The sequence below is a fragment of the Bombyx mori genome, chromosome 13, assembly GCF_030269925.1.
Source record: "Bombyx mori chromosome 13, ASM3026992v2".
Classification (NCBI taxonomy): Eukaryota; Metazoa; Arthropoda; class Insecta; order Lepidoptera; family Bombycidae; genus Bombyx; species Bombyx mori.
The window spans coordinates 11,322,521-11,345,467 of record NC_085119.1 but is presented as its reverse complement, the minus strand read 5'-3'; the positions used below and the strand labels follow the sequence as shown (position 1 = coordinate 11,345,467).

The 22,947-nt window shown below is 37.8% G+C and overlaps 1 protein-coding gene across 3 annotated transcripts; it reads left to right on the top strand.

Moving 5' to 3' along the window:
- Window positions 1–7,117: 7,117 nt before the first annotated feature.
- LOC101743404 (uncharacterized) lies at window positions 7,118–22,935 on the top strand. 3 transcript variants are annotated; one of them, XR_009974591.1, is made up of 12 exons: window positions 7,118–7,595; window positions 7,687–7,719; window positions 7,878–7,943; window positions 8,102–8,505; window positions 8,981–9,097; window positions 9,804–9,924; window positions 10,329–10,415; window positions 11,048–11,108; window positions 11,198–11,308; window positions 13,621–13,789; window positions 20,403–20,678; window positions 21,720–22,935. XR_009974591.1 is itself a non-coding variant. In XM_012691939.4 (12 exons), the coding sequence occupies exons 1-11, from the start codon at window positions 7,518–7,520 to the stop codon at window positions 20,672–20,674; spliced, it is 1,515 nt and encodes a 504-aa protein (XP_012547393.1). In that variant the 5' UTR covers window positions 7,119–7,517; the 3' UTR covers window positions 20,675–20,678; window positions 21,720–22,935. The 3 variants fall into 3 exon arrangements, 1 of the variants encoding a protein (XP_012547393.1); XR_009974590.1 differs by lacking the exon at window positions 21,720–22,935 and adding an exon at window positions 18,808–18,934 and having other exon boundaries at window positions 13,621–13,785; window positions 20,403–20,539; XM_012691939.4 differs by having other exon boundaries at window positions 7,119–7,595; window positions 13,621–13,785.
- The last annotated feature ends 12 nt before the right edge of the window (window positions 22,936–22,947 follow it).

Genomic DNA, 22,947 nt, shown 5'->3' with positions numbered 1-22,947 from the left:
TTTTTATAGGATTTTGTGACCTGGTTGCAAAGACCTTTTAGGTCAAGCCTTCTTTTAATTTTAATGAAAACCTTTTTTTAGTTTTTCCGTTTGTTTACATATAAGCAATTTCGTTAAGAGGGACGATACCAATATGATTTCCAAACAACAATATTCCAAGAAGCATTAAATTTGAACTTAAGATCGTATTTAATAATCTACTCGTGGGTCCTTAAGTCTTAATTAAATATTTCAGGCACAAGACAAGTATTACTATGGAATGCTGCTTATATAGCAGCCTCTTATATGGAGGAAAGGATGAACATATTTGCGGCCAATGTATTAAAATTCATATAAAATCACAGTAAATTTTATTTTTCAACATAGTCTTGCCTTACTTCAACAAACTGTCGTCGATTATAAATTGCCTCTAAGCCGTAAAAAGATATTGCATCTGTAGAGCCTTTAAAATATAATATAAAATTATTATATCTATCATCCTCAAGATCTTTTTTTATCCACCGAAAATCTTTTTTTATTTACCAGTAGGGAGTGGTTATTGAAAGACAGGTTTAGGCTATATAGTGAATTCTTCATCTTATCAATTAGTTTCTCACTGTGCCTACTTCGCAAAAAGCACCTTATGAACTGGTGTCATGTCTTTCAAAAAACAATACTCCTTTACTGGCTCTGCCGTTTACATATTCCAAACAGGGTTATCTTCAGGCTTCAAATTATTTTCAACGTCTTTATTTTTGGGAAATTTGTACATCCTTATGTGAGTAATGCTATTCGATAAAGAGTTCAACATTAAATAGTCTAAAGCACCACTCCGCTGAATTTCTCGCCAAATTTGAGTTGAGTTTTTAGGCCTTCTTTTGTGGAGCTTAGGCAGTTAGCAACGTTTAATCATCTTCCATTACCCTCCGAGCCATCAGTAGTATCACCATGTAAAAGAAAAAGATGTAAGACTATAATACCGGTCACTCACATTCGCACGAATACGCAAACCCGCAAGCGTAGGACGACATTTGCAAATGATTATGCAAAGTTTTCGCTGCATTCGTGGTTTTCCAAGCTGTGTCGGTTTTTTAACGGACATCAAGGCGCGCGAACCGCGATCCTTCGCGTAGTCTCCCACACATTCGTGTGACCAGTTGTGCCCACGATTGCGAAGGTAACGGACGTTTCGCTATTTTCATTTTTCGTGACATCTACTGTGTAGCGTACCTTCATCATGGATTGGAACAACACTAATACCGGTCACTCACATTCGCACGAATACGCAAACACACAAGTGTAGGACGACATTTGCAAATGATTATGCAGTTTTCGCTGCATTCGTGGTTTTCCAAGCTGTGTCGGTTTTATAACGGACATCAAGGCGCGCGAACCGCGATCCTTCGCGTAGTCTCCCACACATTCGTGTGACCAGTTGTGCCCACGATTGCGAAGGTAACGGACGTTTCGCCATTTTCATTTTTCGTGACATCTACTGTGTAGCGTACCTTCATCATGGATTTGGAACAACACCAAGGTGATGGAGTTCATTGAACTCCTGCAAAATGAATCGACCATATGGGACCCTCAAAAGAAATCCCATAAAAACAGAATGGTCGTTAATGACGCCTGGAAAAGAATTAAAAACTCTTTTTCTTTTCAGTGTTCTATTGACGAATTAAAAAAGAAGAGAAATTCGTGAGACATTCGTAAACAAGTGTAGGTGGAAGCGCAAACGGATTCGCAAATTGAATACCGAACCCATTTGCACAGCCTCTAAGTTTGCGAATGAATGTATGACGGCCCTTCACATGCGCGCAAACATTCGTACAATGTAAGTGACCGGCACATAGAGTTACTAACATAATAACTCCATGAACCGGCATAACAAACTTAATTTTTTTATTTTTATGGAGTTTATGGCCTGGAATCTAGTTTATTAAGAGATTTTATGACCTGGTAACTGAGACCTTTAAGTCATATCTTATTTTAATTTATATTCATATTTTTATGAAAAATGAAATTATGTAGTGAAATGAAATGAAGATGATTAATTTCACACATTATTCAACTGGGATGAAATTAAATAAAATGAAATGAGATGATATGGGATGAAATATAATCTCAGTAAAATGGTGGTTATTTACTAAGATTTTTTTAGTGGACTTTTTGGAGGATCCCGAGAAGTTACGTCCAGCGGCTTTCTTCACTCCAACAACAACACAACTTCACTTCTCGCTTTCCCGCCAAAAAGTCCTCCCTGGGTTTTTGTTTTTTTTTAAGAGATTTTATGACCTGGTAACTAAGACCTTTAAGTCATGTCTTATTTTACTTTTTAATCTTGATTTTATGAAAAATGATAATATGGAGTGAAATGAATATACTAACTAGAAAGTATAGATTATATACAATAAGCCACGCGAGCGTAGACTGAATTTGGCCCCTCTTTTTTTATTTTCGGATTTTATTTATTTTTAATTATTTGTTCGTCGTTTGTTCGTTAATGTTTGTATGTAAAAATTGTTTGTTCGTCTCTTATTTATAATTAATTAAAAAAAAAAATTAAGCAAACCATCACCTCACGCCTACATTGCGCATGCGCCGGTTTTGTCAGACAGCTGGCAATAGCCGTATTTACTAGCGTTTTGTTAACAAGTGCGTTTATACTATCTAATTATTTCGTATGTAGATCATAAAAATATTGAAAACTTCAACAATACTTCAACAAAAAAATATCAGTGAAGACGGCCAATTAGTCGTTAAAGTACGCTTAGCGCGGTTAAAGCGCGGCTAGTTTTTTGAGTAACGTAATGAATTTAGCAATTATTAATTTTATCATAAAATACAAGTATCATAACTATCTCCTATTGCATGGTAATGAATAGTATCATTTTAACACGAAATTTGTACTCCTAAAATATTCATAATTAGAAATCTTTGAAATTTCTACATGCTTGTTAATATTCAATATCATTAAAAATAACTGAATTTATTAAAACCGCGCTAATCATACTTAAAGACTAATTAGCTGTCTTCACCGACATATTTTTTTGATCAACTTAAGAAATAGTTATGCCGGCCACTGACATGCGTGCAAATATTCGTACATTGTACGAATGTTTTCGCGCATGTGAAGGGCCGTCAAACATTCATTCGCAAACCTAGCGGCTGTGCAAATGGGTTCGCATACTCAATTTGCGAACCCGTTTGCGCTTTCTCCTACACTTGTTTACGAATGTCTCACGAATTTCTCCTCCTTTTTAATTCGTCAATAGAACATTGAAGAGAAAAATAGTTTTTAATTCTTTCCCAGACATCATTAACAGCTATGTTGTTTTTATGGGATTTCTTTTGATGAAGATACGCTACACAGTAGATGTCACGAACTATGAAAATGGCGTATAGTATACGTCCGTTACCTTCGCAATCGTCGGCGCAACTGGGCAAGCGAATGTGTGGGAGACTACGCGAAGGTTCGAGGTTCGCGCGCTTTGATGTCTGTTAAAAAACCGACACAGCTTGGAAAACCACGAATGCTGCGAAAACTTTGCATAATCATTCGCAAATGTCGTCCTACACTTGTGGGTTTGCGTATTCGTGCGCATGTGAGTGACCAGTGTTAGAATTAGACAGTATAAACCATAGACCTTTAAAGTAGGGAGGCGACATATTGTTCTATACGTACAATTGCTTATACAAATAGCACCCATTTTGAAGGCACACACATAAACATATATCTATCTCGTTCTTACTCAGCCCTGTAACTCACAGGAAAACAATATAACAATTTCAGTGCGTACATAAAATGAAACATGAACATACGTAAATGTCTAATGAGGCCGAAAATCCGCCATGCTTAACGCACCAAATGTCATTGTCACGTCAGTTCAGCTGTCTGTTTTGGGTTGTACATTATTTATTGAGTTTGATATCGATTTAATATGATTGCTTATATAAAATTTCTTATTTTATCATGCTACCCCGCTTAAAACATACAAAAATAATAATTTCTAATAAATCCTGGAGATCAGTAATACAGGTCTTTGAACCTAGTACAGACTTCAGCTCTTTCAAAGGCTTACAAAATAAATTATAAGGTTAATTTATTTCTATTTGTATTTGTACTATAGTACAAATACAAATATAAGGTAAGAAATATAAGGTAAATTAATATAAGAAATAAGGTATACCTTTAAGAGAGAAATGAATAAATTATTATTATTATTATTATTATTAATTAAAACATATTTTATAGATCTCAAGAAAGTCGATGCCCCAAAACTATTATTTATATTTATTTAAATTCATTATGGAGCACTCGTCCGAAAAATCGGACACCATTTTTCGGTCGGAATTTATTGATCATGACACTAATCATAAATACCTATTAAAATGTGTCATCAAAACATATTTAGACATTCTGTTTAGATATTTCGAGAAAAAGGTTACCGACAAAATCTCTCTTCAGAACTATTTAAATAAAATAGTTTAATTCCGTAGCAAGTAAAAAACTATTGTAAATTCGTTAAATTTGTAATAATTAAGTGATTTTAGAGAGGGAGTCACAAGCAATGACGTTTGTAATTAAATAAATGTTCTGAAGGTGTTTTTTTTATCACACGGTCCCTTGATAAGTTTAAAATATGGTGCGGCGTACCTACCTTGGGGTGCGTTGCAATAGTGTGTTACGGACCTTAAAGTCAGCAACACAATTAAAATAGATTGTAATAGAGAAGTAAGTAGTCTAAGAAAAACACGTACTATTGTTTTGATATGCAAAACAGCTTAACTAACATGCTAACGTTTTATCGCCGACATAAAGCTTTCCCTCCCTTTCCTTATAATTTCTTTCCAGCATATACGCAAGTTCGAGCGACACGGCAACATACGAAATGACGATAAAATTTAGCACGCTAGAAATGGGCAGATAGCACTGTACTACGTCATATGTTTATGTTTTGCGGTGACTGAGTTGTCAATCGACAACTAACTAGTCAGGTCATAAGTATTGTCACACAGTAAAAACTTTTCTTTTAGAATGCTGACCACAAAAAAATTTATTGAATTGGAATCTCGAAATGTTCATGAAAATAAAAATGTATACTTTTAGAATTTTACTCATTTTTAAATATGGAGTGGACGCTTAAAGAAGACCGTGTTGCAGTTATTGCGTTGCATCGTTGCGGTTACGCGCCAATTCAAATTTTTAACATACTTAAAATTTTGAATATAACCAAAAGATTCGTTTATCGTACCATCAAACGATACAATGAAGACTCTAGTGTAAATGACAGGTCAAGAAGTGGTCGCCCTCGGTCTGTTAGGACTCCAGCAGTGATAAAAGCTGTGAAGGCGCGAATTCAAAGAAATCCCAAACGTAAGCAGAAACTGTTGGCCCTTCAGATGGGGTTAAGCAGAACCACGGTGAAAAGGGTGTTAAATGAAGACTTAGGGCTTCGGGCATATCCAAGAAAAACAGGACATCGTTTGAATGCTCGTCTAATGGACCTGAGACTGAAGAGATGCCGCGCTTTGTTGAAGCGGTACGCGGGAAAAAAATATCGGGAAATTCTTTTTTCAGATGAAATATTTTTTACCGTAGAAGAGAGCTACAACAAACAAAATGATAAGATGTACGCACACAGTAGTGAAGAAGCGAGCAACCGTATTCCGCGTGTCCAACGAGGTCATTTTCCATCCTCGCTCATGGTATGGTTGGGAGTTTCTTATTGGGGCTTAACAGAGGTACATTTTTGTGAGAAAGGTGTAAAAACGAATGCAGTTGTGCATCAAAATACAGTCCTGACGAACCTTGTGGAACCTGTTTCTCATACCATGTTCAATAACAGGCACTAGGTATTCCAACAAGATTCGGCGCCAGCTCATAGAGCGAAGAGCACACAAGACTGGCTGGCGGCGCGTGAAATCGACTTCATCCGGCACGAAGACTGGCCCTCCTCCAGTCCAGATTTGAATCCGGTAGATGACAAGATATGGCAACACTTGGAGAAAAAGGCGTGCTCAAAGCCTCATCCCAATTTGGAGTCACTCAAGACATCCTTGATTAAGGCAGCCGCCGATATTGACATGGACCTCGTTCGTGCTGCGATAGACGACTGGCCGCGCAGATTGAAGGCCTGTATTCAAAATCACAGAGGTCATTTTGAATAAAATTTAGTGTCATAAGAATCTATGTTTTGTTAAGTTTATTTTGGTATATGAATGGTTACATAATGAATTAACTTGTTTCAATTATTTTACATTAAACATGTGACAGAATTTATGACCTGACTAGGTATATAAGATCAATGTAGCAACTTTTAAAAATCGTTATATCGTGTACTTAAAATTTGAAGCACTAACTTGTCTTAGATTTCACACATCTAAATCACATCATCATTGCACATAACAATATACTTACTTCCTATTAAAGTGTAAATTTTACAAATAATTAATGCTCAACAATATTTAATATAAAATGAACCAAGAAAGTTTATCGATAAATCTAATAACATTAAAATCTTCTGGGCAGCACTAAAACCGCCATGTTTAGCGGCCATATGACATCACAGTGGCACGCATTTTTTGTTGACGTTTCATTTCCATAGGTTTCATACTTCAGTGGTATAAAAGCACTTGTTAACAAAACGCTAGTAAATACGGCCATAGATTATACACCTATTACATTCGAGAAATACGGCCATTGCCAGCTGATTGACAAAGCCGGCGCATGCGCAATGTAGGCGTGAGGTGATGGTTTGCTTATTAGATATAAAATAATTAACAATTGGGAATCCAATTGTTTTTATGATCGAACAATCACCAATAGTCATCGATCAAGCGATAATTAATCAAAATTAATTAATCTGAGCGATAAAAATAAAGATATCTAGTAAAGGGGGCTAACTTAAGGTTGATCAGTTGTTTAATTAGTTATAAATAAATAAAAGACGAACAAACAATTTTTACATTTGAACAAACGACGAACAAATAATTGAAAATAAAAAAAACCGAACAGTAAAAAAAAAGGGGGCCAAATTCAGTTTGCCTGCATTTAGTGTGTTGTAAGCATGGAGTTAATAAGTACCTACAACAGTAACTCTATGGTTGTAAGTTCACGAGTGTCCAGTACATAATACTTTAAAAGAGTATACACTGTACACTTTGTGACTTTACCTACTTTTTACTGTAGTCTGAGCTACTTTTCAATTTAAAACTATTTATGTATGGATAAGTTAAGTATGTATACAAGAACGATAATTAAAATTGAACACATCACACTGTTAAAGTATATTCATACATAAAGCAACACATTCTCGTGAAAAATAGAAAACTGTGTGTTAAGTTCTATTTTTTAGTAAAGTTATATTAAGAATTTTTAAACCTGAATATCACTCCCGTAATTTCATTAATAGATTGCGCTTCCTTCTCAGTGCTTCAATTTAGTTGTTGCGATGTTTTTAATTTTGTTGTAAATAATCAAAGATAAAGCTGTTGAAAGTTATTGTGTTTTAAAACTTTAATTAATAGTTGTTAAAATGGAAGTGTCAAATGAAATAAAAGAAGATATCCGTAAAACTCAAACGGACTTAAAAAATGCGATACGAGTTCATCAGGTTGGTGATTCTTTTTCTTCTAGAATTTTAATGAAATTGAAAAAAATTCAATGATTGAACTACGCCAAATTTTAATTTTTGTTCTTTTCAGGTGTGGGTTTCACGATTACATGAAGATGAAAACGTACGTAAACGATAATAGAGATGTATCTGTCTAAAGCATAATAATATATTGAATCATTTGTATTTTCATAAATTTATTAAGTTCTTATTGAATATATTATTTATTTTGTAAACAAGTTTATAAAAAGTTTCAAGAGTAATGTTTCTTTATCATTACAGAATGTTCTTTTTAAAACAAAGGTCAAAGAAGCTGAGAATGAAATCATTGCAATTGGACATGCACAAGTAAGTGTTAAATTAAACTATTAAAAATGTCTAAATATCTGAAATATTTACAACATCTGAAAGTTATAAAAATTATTACTAATAAAAAAAGTATTTCTCATATCAAAATTCTTACTCATAAAAATACTACATTACTCCAAGAAATATTTTACTTACAGAAGCTGGTCGTAGATAGACTCAGGAGAGAACTAGAACTATATCAGCAATGCTTAAAATCTAGAAATAAGCAGATTAATATGGACAATGACAATCAATATGTAGCTCAGCAGCTAAGGGACCATCAACTTCAATATAATGGAAAGAATAGAAAAATATCACTTCTTAAACCATCAGTACTTACTGAAATACATATAAAGACTGAGAATCACAATGATGCCATAAAAGGAAGCATATCTGATTCAGAAAATGAATTGAAATCTTCCTTAGAAAAGGATAACTCCAACAATAGTGAAAGTGATGAAAAAGAAAAATATCACAGAAATTTTGCCCAGTATCATAATTCTGTACAAGATAGTAGGAGTAATTTTGTTAATGCTCTGAAGAAAGTCAAGGAAACACTTGTGTAAGTAAAATTAGAATTATAAAAAATTGGAACTGTTCCCAAAGACAGGTTAGTATTTCAGGGAACATTGCACTGGCCTGCAACGACCATTGATGAACCTGCACAAGAGGTATGATTAAGAAGAGTTTCTGCATGGATGCACTGAAAACAATAAAATATAAAGTGACATATAGGTTCATCAGATCTCAAGGGAATGGGTGTATTGTCCCATCCATCAAAGACGAGTGTAGTCATTAATTGACTGCTACTTCAAGTATTAAGGCCTAACTTAGACAGTTAATATCTTTTAGAATATGTTTTTTTTTGGAATTTTTAAATTACTTGGCTTTGGGAATGGCCTCTTATAAACCTGCATTTTCTACAAAATATAGTTGGTAAAATTTATATTTAGTAATTTCAATAAAGAAGTAAAAGATTTAGATTAAAGAAGATTTATATTAAAAATAATTAACAAAAGTTTTTTTTTTTTAAATAGCAAAGATCACAGTGAATGGCATGAACCAAGATCAGATACTGATTCATCAAACGCAGAGCAATCTCCAAGTCCATCACCTCCGCCCCTAGAGCCTGTGTCTCAGGAAACCTTTATGATGTAAGTGTTTTTGGATTGAAACCTTTTCATATATTCTCTTTGTTAACATGATAATGAGTTTATGACAGGTGCCTAATTAGATGCTCATATCATTATTTTACTGTGAAATCTATACAGCCTACTATACCATTTTGTGTGAGTTAATAATATGTCTTTACCTATGAAGTTGTCATTTTATAATACTGGCCATTTGAAATGAAATTTATGTATAGCTGGCAATAAACTCTAAATTCAAATCTTATTTAAAAAATATGGAATTTTATTGTCATATTCGATAACTTATCGATTGGTTAGTGTTTTGTTAATTTAATTAAAATAAATTAAAATATGAGTAATTATGGAATACAAGCTCCGTCGCTGTAGCGATTCCACGTTGAAATATCAGGAAATAAGGCTAAAATATGACAGCATTTACAGTACAGGAATAAGCGAAGGCTTAAAACAATTTAAATGGCTTTTTATATTATATATTTCTCTCTACACTCTGCTCGGAAAATATACTACATATTGCCACAATTACCACACTTGACTCGTGAATCGGCAATCTGTCTGCTACAGTATAACAGAAAGGTGCTGTTTTTTTCTTTATGGATAACCCTTAGGTCACCTTTAACAACGCTTAAGGGACAAGACTATTCTTTCTCTTTATACCGTTCCCGTTATAACAACAACAACCTTATAAATTTCTTGATGTAATCTGTTACAGGCTCCTCGGTTTGGTGACGCCGTACCATAAGGAGCTTTTGGAACGCAAAATTGAAGAACGACGCAAGAGGGCTTCTGAAAACAAACCTGATTTTGTGTACGCAAATTATGAAATGATGCCGGTGAGTGCGTATCGCGCAGTCCAATTACGAATTAGTTAGCGTTCCTTAAGCCAATCGCTGCTATCGGTGACTATAGTGGTCTGCCACAAAACCCCGCCTGTGCACGATGGGTGACTATAGTTACTGGCCGGAAAACGCCGCCTATACAAGTTGGGTGACTATAGTCACCGGCTAAAAACACCGGCGAAGGGTTATGTGCGCACTTTCAGCATGGAGCTCCGTTTCCTGGGAAACGGTTTAGAGCGAGGCCTCCCGTAGCAAAAGACTTGCATCTAAGATTTATAAATAATATTTAACGTTAGGGGTAGTGATTTAAATTAATTATTCTTTAATTTTAATCTTTCTAAAATTTTTATTATTCTTTTATTATTTAAATTAATTATTATGATTTCATTGTATTGCAGAAGCGTAAGAAATACAATCAGTTTTCATATCTTCAGTCGAATAATGATCCACCACAAACTCGTTCAGCAAAACTACGTAAGCAACTGGTAAGAAATTGAAACTTCGTATTATATAATAGTTGCCATAAATATCTATGTTTTCTCCATTCTTTGTAGATTATAGAAATTATGAAGTCAATCAAGTTTGAAACTTTAGGTAAATTTCTTTGGATTTATGTCCAAGATGTCAGAGCTAACTGAAAGGTCACTTGATAAAAACCACATTTTTATTTAATCTGTATTTTATCAATCCATTTAATGCGGCTATAACATTAGCATGAAATATATACGTTCAAATTGTACTTCCGATTTGAACTTGTTTAAATCGATAACGTTAAACTATAATATTATAATAATTTCAGTACAGATCTATCACTTTTATAAGTAGCAATGGTAAAATTAGTTTGCACAGAAGAGAGCATGCTAATGTCATTCAAATATAAACTTTATTGCTCTACCTTAAGATGTTTAGATAGCAAAATATCTCGCTCAGCTGGAGTGGGAACAGACATTAACGCGTGCGGCAAAAAAAATTCGCGCCTTTCAGTATTTACTAAGACTTCTGCGCAGGAACACCTGTGCTCTGTGTAATTAATAAAAGTGGCAGGCCTGTACTAAATTAACAATACTAATACGTTGTATGGTTGTAATTATAGTATGTATTGTTTAAATTATTTCAGTCTTCACAAAACAAATCGTCAAGAGAAGGCTCGCCGTCAGGTTCGTCAACCGAAAACAAAGGTATCAAAAGCTGCCTCAATGGTTATGTATTATGAGTTATTTAAAAGAGTTGCTAATATATGGTTAGACGTATTTTTGATTGATTGCAGCGGGTTGGAGTAACAACAAGCCAGCGTGGGTTGCGTCTTTGCCGCCAAGTTTGTCTGTCGAGCCCGTATATCCTTCGACGAAGAAAGTTTGTCACGGCTGCGGAAGGAACGGTGCGTTTTTTTTTTCATGTTTTGATAATTTCTTATATAGGAGGGTAAAGGGGTAAAAGGACTTCGTTACGTAACGCGTTACGGTGCCAGTCTATCTGGTTTCCCTTTAGTTTCTCTCACGCACACGGCAGCGGTACTGAAAACGCATATACCTCCTAACTGTTTATATATCTTTTTCAATTTATGTTTCAATTTTCGTTACATTATCATATTAATATACATACATAAAATTTAAGTAATAACTTAAGCTTTTCTCAACTTAAACAATTTCAATATCAAGTAGTTCAACTTAGTTTAAGTTATCACTTCTGTCGAGCGGCCCGCGATGTTCCCTTTTAATTGTATTGCCATAGACTTCACAGTGTGAATGACGTCACTCGCTTTGAGACTACGTCGAAGTTGCAATCGTATTTTATAGCGTTCCCTTTAAACGGGCTCCGAGCTTGTCTACGCAACAAAAATAAAAGGGTGCGCGTGCAACTTGGTGCACGTGAATGAAGTGAAACTTCTTTTTCGTTATGTAGTAGGTAATGTGGTTTTCTTCATTTTTCAACCTTAATCAGATTGCTCTTGTAATAGGCAATACCGTCTTTACCATAAGGGCACACGGGGCCCGTGCCCAAGGCCCCCATTCTCAGGGGGGCCCAAAGGACCGACAACTGTAGTCGAGAGCGGTCGCATTTTCGCAGCTTAAGAGAATAAAAAATGAATTGCTAACGACAATGTTACAAGAACGGCCGAGTAATTTGTCAATTATGTGCATAGAAAGTGATATCCTTCAAAAAATTGACTAAAGATATAGTGGAATATTTTGCTCAACAGAAATCCCGAAAGAAACCATTAACGTAATCGTAACCAAAAAACCAGCAGTATTCTGATATAATTAATATTAGTATATCATACTGTATTTGATTACCTATAATAAATGGTCATCATCATCATCATCATCTTAGGCCTTACAGCCCAGGGTGGGCCTTAGCCTGGTCCAGTATGTCTCTCCAGACTGCTCTGTTCAGGGCTTTCTCCTTCCAGTTCTTGACGCCGATATTTTTGAGGTCGCGCTCCACGCCATCCAACCATCGAAGTTTGGGTCTGCCACGACTTCTGCGGCCCTCTGGTTTGCCATAGAGCAATTGTCTTGGTAATAAATGGTCATACTCAGTAAAAAATGTTATTATAATTCGCTTTTTTTACTTTCCAAACGGGCCTCAAATTCTTGTGTGCCCAAGGGCCTCAGCCTAGTTTAAGACGTCCCTGGTAATAGGGAATGCTGTGTATAAGAGATGCGAAATCTTACATCTTAACATTTATGTTATATATATTTTAAAGTATAGATAGAAAAATAAATATATAAAAAATATGAGCCGTTACGGGACGCCTGGCAGGTGTGAAACATCGACATTATTTTGTATAAGTAATATGCAGAAAAGAACAGATTGTGATAGGAACTAAATATGTCATAATGATAAAATAAAATATTACGAAAAAAAAACCTGTTTTCAAGTAAAACACAGGTTATGTGTACTGTAGTAAACAACACTGTATACACTACGGAGTATACACTACAGGTATCCGAGCTCAGTGTAGCGAGAGAGATGGCTTAACGCCGGATCGAGTGGGAGAGAATCGCCCAGTCGATTGCTCATGGCGACGCGTCGCCACGGTATGCGTCGCCACGCCAGAAATCGGTTTTACGTGCGACTATAGATGTTTCACATCAATATATTTTTTTAAACACTTCATTAAAATACAGGACGCTACTCGTTGCTAACGCTCGCGCTGGCCTGTAACAGGTATACTACGCGCATTCATTCTCGCTCTTTCTCTTTCTAGTATGGTAGCGTTAAACGTTTAACGCAACCATTTTGTCATTCCCGATCCTGCGGACAGAATGGAAAGCAGTCGACGTCGCCCAAAACACGTCATCTCGGATCCTCCCGATCCACTAACGGTGCTTTTAGGTACTTCAAGCACCGGTCACCGTTCTCGTCGAACCCGTTGCTTGCGACGAAGGGCTCGACGAGTAAATTAACTCTCAGACACAGCCCACTGAGTTTCTCGCCGGATCTTCTCAGTGGGTAGCGTTTCCGATCCGGTGGTAGATTCTGCGAAGCACGGCTCTTGCTAGGGTTCGTGTTAGCAACGTCATCAGGTTTGAACCCCTACTAAAGTTAGGGTTACGCTGAAATAGCCCCTAGGGCTATCAGTTTAGGTAGGAAAAAAAAAAAGCAACCATTTTGGAAGTCGCATTAGAAGTTTCACTTCAAAAATAGATTCCGTACATATATTTTAGAACGATATTTATTGCCCAGATGTGCCGTCGCTGCTTGTGTGGTGTGCGGGCTGCAACATATGGATGCACACGGGGTGCGGCGCGGAGGGGAGGTGCGGGGCGTGCCGCACCCCGCTCCCCGACCCCGCGCACCTGCCCCCCGCGCACAGACCCGAACAACTACTCGACGACTCTCTGTACAGAAGTAAGTACGTATGATGATCCATACTGTCCACGCTGATATTTTTAAATGTAAATGTTTGTTTGTTTGTGTATTTATTTGTCGTTATTTCACGTCGAGACGAAGCAACGGATTGAAATGATTTTTTTAAAGACAAAAGTTATTTATCCCGAAGAAATATTTCCACGGGAAACTTATACTAACACTTTTCTTTGACCGCGAAGGCGAAGCCGCTAGTTACAGCTAGTCTCTATAAATTAACATTAGTGAAATAATATTTATATATACAAAAATCGATGTTTCTGTGTTTGTTTTCTTCCCCCTACCTATTCGTTTGCAGCCTAAAGTTCTATTCCAGCTACGCCCGATCGGACTCGTTTATATTCTATACCAGTCTTTCTCAAAGTGGGCGATAACGCCCCCTAGGGGGCGTTTGAAACCTAGAGGGGGGCGTTAAGGGGCCCCGGGAAAAATGGGGGGCGTTGATGTGGGTTAGGGGGGCGCTGTAAAATTTGTAATTTCATTTACTTTATAGTATTTTTAATTTCACTAAAATTGAAACTCGCCTAATACACAATACACAATAACGAATAATTAGTTTATATTTCTACCCTGTATGATGTTACAAAAACTTAAAATAAATAAACATAGATTTCGTATGATAGCCCACACACCGTACGCAATCAAGTTGTAACAAGTTTCTGCGGAACATGATCGATGATAGTTAAAAAATTAGAGCAATTTTACCTTAATTACATTGCACCAGAAATTATTTTAAACATTAGAAAAAAAACTACCATCCAGCGTTCCAAAATATTACACTAACACAAATGGAGGTTTTACTGATGTAAGAATCATAATTTTTGTATAAAATGGAAATGCGTATATAATTATTATTCAAAAACTTGTCTTAGATTTTTTTTTTACAATTTACCCATTACCGTCCAATGTCAAATAGTATAGTAAGCCTAAACAGCTCACTTATTGTAAACATGGTTTACTATTTTATTTCAATATAATAATAGGTTGGGGAAAAAGTTTCTTCGCATTTTTTAAGAAAATTCACAACATTTTTTAATATAGTTTATTCACATTTAACTGAAGTGTGTCGGTACCATTTTGTTCGATAACTTTTTGCCATCTTGTAGGTAGGGACATGATCCCATTGCTATAGAAATTTTGGGGCTTCTGATCAAAATACCGCGAAAATTGGTTTTGGCAGTCCTCACGTGATCTTAACCTGACACTGCCTAAAGAATTCTGAAGAGACCGAAACAGATAGAAATCTGAAGGTGCAAGGTCAGGACTATACGGCGGATGCATTAACACCTCCCAGCCAAGCTCTCTTAATTTTTGCTGAGTGGTGAAAGATGTGTGAGGTCTAACGTTATCGTGATGAAAAACCATACTCCTTCTGTTGATTAATTTCGGCCGCTTTCTCTCAACTTCTTGCTTTAATCTCATCAGTTGTTCGCAGTAGAGTTCAGAATCGATGGTCCTGCCTGGTGGTAACAGCTCATAATGAGTAATGCCCTTCCAATACCACCACACACACAGCATCACCTTGTTGCAAGTTAACCCGGGTTTCGCCAGAGTCTGTGAAGCCTGACCGGCCTTTGACCACAACCTTTCTCGTACGTTCTTGTCGTACGTAATCCACTTTTCATCACCAGTTATCAGCTTCTTCAAAAATGGTTCGGTTTCATTACGTCGTAATAAAGAATCACAAATGAGTACACGGTTCATTCGGTTTCTTTCAGTGAGCTTTTTTTTGTGTACCCAGTTTTTTTCAAATGCGCCATAACTATTTTGTGGTCTTTTTCAAAAATGGCATCAATTTTATCCGTAATAGGGCGACCAGAGCGACGTGCATTTTCGACATCGAAATTTCCGGATTGAAAACGCTTAAACCAAATTTGTGCTACTCACAGACACTGCACTAGGTCCATAAATTTTTTTTTCAACGCTTTCGTTGCTTTTTTACCTTTTTTGTAGTAAAATTTTAAAATGTATGGAATATCTTCATTAGATTCACTCATCTTGACAGTACGAAAAATAAATAAAAATCACACATCTTCCTAATTTTAATTTGGAATTATCTTCTTTCGAATTTAAACTTTTAATGATACCAAAACCAGCCAGATACAAATAGTATAGCCAAAGAGATTTTATTACAAGTTCATACATTTTTAAGCTATCGCATAGCTTTTATCGCGGGCCTTGAGCGCGGCGATCGAATCATGAAATTCCGTAACGAAAAAAACCTAACATCCCTCACTCCGCCTACCATGTAGCTCGCGTTCAACACATTCACACGTTGCGCTTGTTTAGTGTTTGTGAATAAGCGGGTGGCGTGACGTCACACTGCATGCGCATCATGAAAAGTCTGCCCATCTCTCTCTCGCGCGGTTTAGCTTATGAGTGTGAAGGGGACAGTTAAGGATTTGCCTTTATTAAGGTTTAATATAGCGTAGTCTTGTTTTATTATTGTTTTAATATTAAATTATCATTGTCTAATTATAATGTCATAAGTTGATAATAAAGGTTATGCAATAGCTTTACCGCCGCAGTTCCCGAGTGCCACACGTTTTTTTTTTGTCAGGAGGAAATCGCCGGACTTCCGCCCTTCACTGGGGATGGAGGGCGGGGCATGTCAGAGTCCAACCGACTAAAACCTCCTGTCGCTCAACAACCAGCATCCAAACCTCGCATGAGACAGAGCTCATGAAAAGGCAAAGGGGGGAAAGTGAAGCGTTTAGTGCGGAGCACATCTCTCCCATCACCCTTCCCCTCGGGACGCCGGACTGGTGGTCGTCGGCGCCACGACCACCAGCCCTCTCGGTCGCCAGGCTCTCCGTAGCCCGCCTAGATGGCGCCGGTTAGAATGATCTATCCTACGGAATACCCCGCTGGGTCAGAACCAGCGTGGGTTGAGGATAGTCGGCCTTCCATCACCCGGATGCTCATGCGTAAAACGTGTGCAGAGCAGTTTGCACGTCGTCTTCTTAAGCCCCCTTCGCCGGTCCCCAGGCCGACATGTGAGGGAGACCCGAAACACTCAGAGGGTCAGGGTTTGGGCGAGATCCGCCTCCCTGGACCCCGCTCGACGGCGGCGGGCCTGTGCATCTCTCACGCGCCCCGTCGCCTCCTTTTGCGAGATGGTGCACTCGCATAAATCGAGCATCGCCTTCCACGACTCGTCGTCACCAAGCACCGATGCCAGAACACTCGGCAACGACAAGTCGTTTCTTATTTTTGCAACGAGGACACGCTGCCACCCCTCCCATGCGGGACAGGTGACGAGCGTATGCTCTGCCGTGTCCAAGTCGCAACCACAATGGTGGCACTCTGCCGTCGGCTCGGCTCCGATCCGGTGCACGAACTCACCGAAGCAACCATGCCCAGTGAGTACCTGCGTGAGCCGGAAAGTGAGGCGTTCTCTGTCACGATTCACCTAATTCACAAAAACCGGGTGAATCACCTCGACGGTCCTACGACCAGCCGAAGGATCGGCCAGCCGCCTGGACCATGACTCCAGCACGGACCGCCGAGATTGGGCCCTCCGCGCTCTGACCGCACTGGGGATGGTACACGCCGCGCCCCGGGTACGAAAGTTAGCCCGCCACTGATAGTCAGCGGCGAGCGCCTCCACCTCCAGGACCCAAGGCGGCGTCCCAGCCAGTACACACGCCGCCTCGAAAGAGATGGCGCGATAACCACGGATGATCCTGACCGCGATGGTGCGTTGCGGCCGTTGCAGCAACTTCGCTACCCCCACGGCCAGTGACTGGCCCCACACGGGTGCCTCGTATAAGGCCATTGACCGCACCACCCCCGTATATAGACGGCGCGTCACCTGGTCAGGCCCCCGATGTTGGGAAGAAGCCGGCTTTACGCGCCGGCCACCCCCAACAAACGAGGGACCAGGTTCTGAAAGTGAACACGGAAGGTCCAACGACTGTCCAGAATGAGGCCGAGGTACTTCAACTGCACCCCGACCCGATACGGACGCCTCCAACCACGATATGGACATCGACATGTGGCACTCTCCAGGGCCTGTGGAACCACATGGCCTCGGCTATGGATTTACTGAGTGTCACGTCGAGGCCCAATCTCCTGATTTTGCCGGCGACATGCGCCACCTCAGCGGTGGCAAGACGAGCAAACTCAGCAAAACTCCCCCCGGGACACGACCAGCGTGTCGTCTGCATAACAGATTACGCTTAGGCCCGGGAGGAGGGAACCTCTCAGTACCCAGTCATACCCGATATTCCACAAAAGGGGGCCGAGCACCGACCCCTGTGGAACACCACGCACGACCGGGAACCTGTGCACGATCCCACCGTGTCCAGTATACGTGACCGCTCTGTCCTCCAAGTAGGAAGCCACCAGTCGGCGAAGGTAGGGGGGCACGCCGTGTCTTACCAGGGGCATTTTTTTAAATAAAAGAACACTTATTGCGTCATAACTATAATAGTGAGACATATGCTATCGCGACACTTTTTGTAAATACAAAGTCGTAGTACATTATTTTATCAATAGTTTTCGTAGGGCGCGCGACGTAAAGAATATTTTAGGTAAATTTTTTTACACCTTTTTTTTATTGCCCTTGTAGGCAGACGAGCATACGGCCCACCTGATGGTGAGTGGTTATCGTCGCCCATGGACTTCAGCAATGCCAGGGGCAGAGCCAAGCCGCAGCCTACCGCTATCCAATAATTTAACCTTGGGTTGAATTTTAGTAAGGATACCTAATTTTTTTCAAAAAAGATTTTAGCCTATGTCACTCGAGAAAAGTGAAGCTTCCAAACAGTGAAAGAATTTTTCAAATTGGTTTAGTAGTTTCGGAGCCTATTGAATACAAACAAACAAACAAATCTTTCCTCTTTATAATATTAGTATAGATATTAATTATTACAAATAATAAAAACGCTGACTTAGGCGGCGGTTTTTATTTGAACCAGTTCTAAATTATAAACTAAAATTCTATGAAAAATTACCCATATTTATCTATAATATGAAATGATATTAATTTATTTTTCGTAGTTTCCATCCTTCTTGCGTCGATAATCCTCAGTGCTGAGGGTCGTGGCCTCCTCTAATAGCTTTCTCCTGCATCATCTTGCACCATTCCTGCCTGTCCTCGGCTGTGTGGATAGCAACGTGGAATGAGGTATTGAGAGTGGAGCGTATTTGGTCCGACCAGCGCATTGGATTTCTGCCTCTATGTCTTCTCCCGCATACCTTGCCTGTTACCAGCAGCTTTTCCAGATTGTCACCTCTCTTTCTGGCGATATGTCCAAAGATCTCGAAACTCCTCCGCGCGCATGTAGTGCTGAGGCGCATTGGAATCTTGAGCTTGGTAAGAATGGATTCGTTGGTTCTGTGTTCTGTCCAACGAATCCCGAGCATTTTCCTCCAGCACCACATCTCAAACGCGTCGATGCGTTGGCGGTCGGCTTTCTTGAGGGTCCAAGTCTCTGCGCCGTAGAGAAAAATGGAAAAGACAAGGGAGGTGACGAGCTGCTTTTTGGTATTCCTCGAGATGTTTCTGTCCGCCCAAACACGGTCCATTTGGGACATAGCTATCTTTGCCATACTGATTCGCCTTCTGAGGTCCTTTTCGGAGGATCCATTACTAGCTATGACGGAGCCCAGATAAATGAAGTCCTCTACGACTTCCAGGTTTAGCTTATTCGTAGTTTAATAAGTTATTATTGTTAGTAGTATTATTTACTAGTCGAAATAAAAAATTTTAATTATCTTATCATGAGAATCTTATTTTAATGAGAAAGATATTCAACAAAAATAGTTTCGTTCTAATATATTAGCATAGTAATAGTACAGTGAACTAGCAATTTATTTTGGTAATTCTGAATTTAAACAAACATATTGATGAGAGGAATTCATTTTTACTTTGCAAATTTGTAAATACACGCTCTGTAGCAATGTATGGACATATAATAGTATGAAGAAACAATAATAGCATCTACAAATACATATTATTATGTACTACGTGGTACTACATTTACTAAAATTAATACAACATTTATTAATTAAATTAATGAAATTGTGGTTTTAAAGTTTTAGGGGTATATAAAAAATGGGGGGCGCTGAAAAATAATTGATTTTCAAAGGGGGCGGTAAAAGAAATAAGTTTGATAATCACTGTTCTATACGCTATGTTCAATGGACCATCATAATATGAACCCCGTCTTGGGGCACGAGGCTAAAGTTGCAACTGTATGGCATAGTGGCTGTCGCACTTTTCAATCCGGATCCGATGGCATCTTTACGATAGTACTAGGATAGTGATGCCAATTATCAGTCTTCTTATTTTTCTCCACCTATCCCACTAGGTGGGGTGGGCACAGCTAATTTTTTTCTTCCATTTTCTTCTATCAGCCGTCAGCTCAACACTCCTCTCTCTCTTTCTCTCTCATTTCGTGTTTCACACACTCTATCCATGTCTTCTTCGGTCGATCTCTTCCGCCTCTACCTAGCACTAATGTTTCCATACATCTCCTAGTCACGTGCATCTTCTCTCTACGCATCACATGTCCATACCACACTAACCGTCAATTATTAGTCATTGTCCAAAAAAAAAGGGTTTTGATATTTATTACACGATTTAACACCAGATAAATTAGCCGAACGCAAGAGCCTTCAAGAGCGAAACATAAAGCTGTGCGTCGAGTTACGGAAACTGGAAACCCGAGCTGCCACGCTCAAGGCGAATCTCGACGAGCACAACGCGGAAAAGCGGCAACTGCTCGCGGACCAGATCAACACGCAGAGAAACCTCCAGAAGCTTCTGGACTTCATCAGCCAGTTCAAGGAGACGTCGATAAGCATGCGCTCGACTTCCGCGAGCGACTCCAGCAGCGAGGTCAGCAAAAGTAATGAGGAATGAAGTCGTAAGTGTAGCGCAGCTTCTATGCCACTAATTCTTATATGCTTACAACATTAGTTACTGCAACCCATAAATAATCTATCTTTTATCTACCTATAGATCTCCCCGCCAAGGGAGGATATTTGTATAATAAATATAAAAATGTCTTTTCCAGGGTTATGGATGTATATTAAATATATGTATGTGTATAATAAAAATATTACATTTATTTCCGTTATCTGGTACCTGTAACACAAGTTCTTTACGAACTTACCACGGGACCAGTTAACGTGGCGTGATTGTTAGTAAATATTTATTTATTTATTATTTATATATATAAAAATGAATTGCTGTTCGTTAGTCTCGGTAAAACTCGAGAACGGCTGGAGCGATTTGGCTAATTTTGGTCTTGTATTATTTGTGGAAGTCCAGAGAAGGTTTAAAAGGTAGATAAATATGAAAATGCTCGGAATTAAATAAAAATAGCAATTTTGTTTTTCCTTTGATGTGTCCCCCGTCTGACGGATTCCTTTTGTTTGTTTTAAGTTTATTTTATACAAAAGTTTACGTATTTTATTTATCGATTAAGGTCTTACGAAGTCTGCCGGGTCAGCTAGTAAATAATAAAATATAATAAAAATCAAACTCACAAAATTATAATTTTCATAATTACTGGTGATAGGACATCTTGAGAGTCCCCACGGGTAGGTAGCACCACCCTACCTATTTCTACCTTGAAGCAGTAACGCGTTTCGGTTTGAAGGGTGGGACAGCCGTTGAACTGTTAAAACTGAGACCTTACAACTCACGTTTCGAGGTGGGTGGCATTTACGTTGTAGATGTCTATGGGCTCCAGTAACCCCTTAACACCAGGTGGGCTGTGAGCTCGTTCAACCATCTAAGTTATAAAAAAGTAAAAAAACACTACGGTGTGAAAATATGCGGCTTGTTGTTACTTTTTTCAACTAATATAAACAACCATAAACTTGATACTTTTTCGTACGTATATGTGTATTATAGCGGTTAGAAAAATATATATATTTATAAATGTTTGTTTTCTTTTCAGCTTAGAACATCTGAAGCGTCTCTATGTTGTGAAAATCTGTTTACCGTTGTTACAAGATCAATAGAATGAATTTCGTGAAAAACATTTCATATCCTTATACCGTTGTTTCGTTAGTGTTTAATTATTATTTTTAATTGTTAGCTTTATTAATTGAATATTTTTAAATATTAAAATTGTTTAGAAAATTTAAGAAACTAAATTAATTATATAACACCTTTAAATAAATGTGTTACATAAATTGTTGATGAAAAAAATATCACTGATTTTCGAAAATACTTTTATATTTAAAATTTTATAGCCAAAAGTGAAGTGTTCAGTATTTCAATTGATTAATACGCGTTTTAGCATTTTGTTTTAAGGTATTGATAGTTTTTAGATAACTGTAAAATGAAATGAAATTGATCTTCCGTCCATCTGGATGAGATGAGGGATAAATGTATTTGATTTTACGGTCTACAAATATGAGATTGTAAATGTAAGTCCGCTTTATATTAAACGTTTTGGAATAGCTATATATTTCTTTAGGTCGAGATTTATTCATTGAATTTTGTCGACAACGAGGAATCAACTATAAATAATTTAATTTTGTAATTTGTTTTTGTTCAAGTGATGAGTATTTGTCTGGATTAAAGTAACTCCACAGGGTCGTCGTATCTTAAGATGCAGATTGCACGACAAGAATTTCCACTCTGGAACCCACGAGTGAGAGTTTCCTTGAAACTGGATTGTGGAGTTAGTTACACTGGGGTGGGGCCAAATTTGATTTTGAAAAAAAAATTATGAGTTTTGTTATTTCGTTATGTCAACTTTTATTAATTTTTGTTTTTATTTAAAATATGTATTTGACTATACGAATATTGGCGGAAGAAGGAAAGTGAATGATTTCAATAAATAGTGAATATATTTTCTGTAAAAGTTTATACAAGAACAAGTTTCATTAAAAACAATTTTTTTTTTGTAAAAAACATTTTAATCAATTTTCCTAGAAAGTACAAAACGTTAAAATATCTGTGGAGTTTAAATTGTTTTGTGATATTAAAATTATTACAAGAAATCGACCTGAAACCGTTAATTCAGAAGTTGAATTAATTCTTAATAATTGTTCTCTGTGATATGGTTAGGTTTTCCTAGGTTGTTGATAGTTAATTATTATTAAGTGATTTGTACAAATTAACCGAGATGATTTGTAAATAAAGTAAAATAATAAACTCGAAAAGGCTTTGATTTT

Coding starts and splice junctions, on each gene's coding strand:
- LOC101743404 (XM_012691939.4), top strand. CDS start 7,518: ATGGAAGTGTCAAATGAAATAAAAGAAGATATCCGTAAAACTCAAACG. Junction 8,506..8,980: donor AAAGTCAAGGAAACACTTGT/GTAAGTAAAATT, acceptor TTTTTTAAATAG/CAAAGATCACAGTGAATGGC. Junction 13,786..20,402: donor CGACGACTCTCTGTACAGAA/GTAAGTACGTAT, acceptor ATTTAACACCAG/ATAAATTAGCCGAACGCAAG.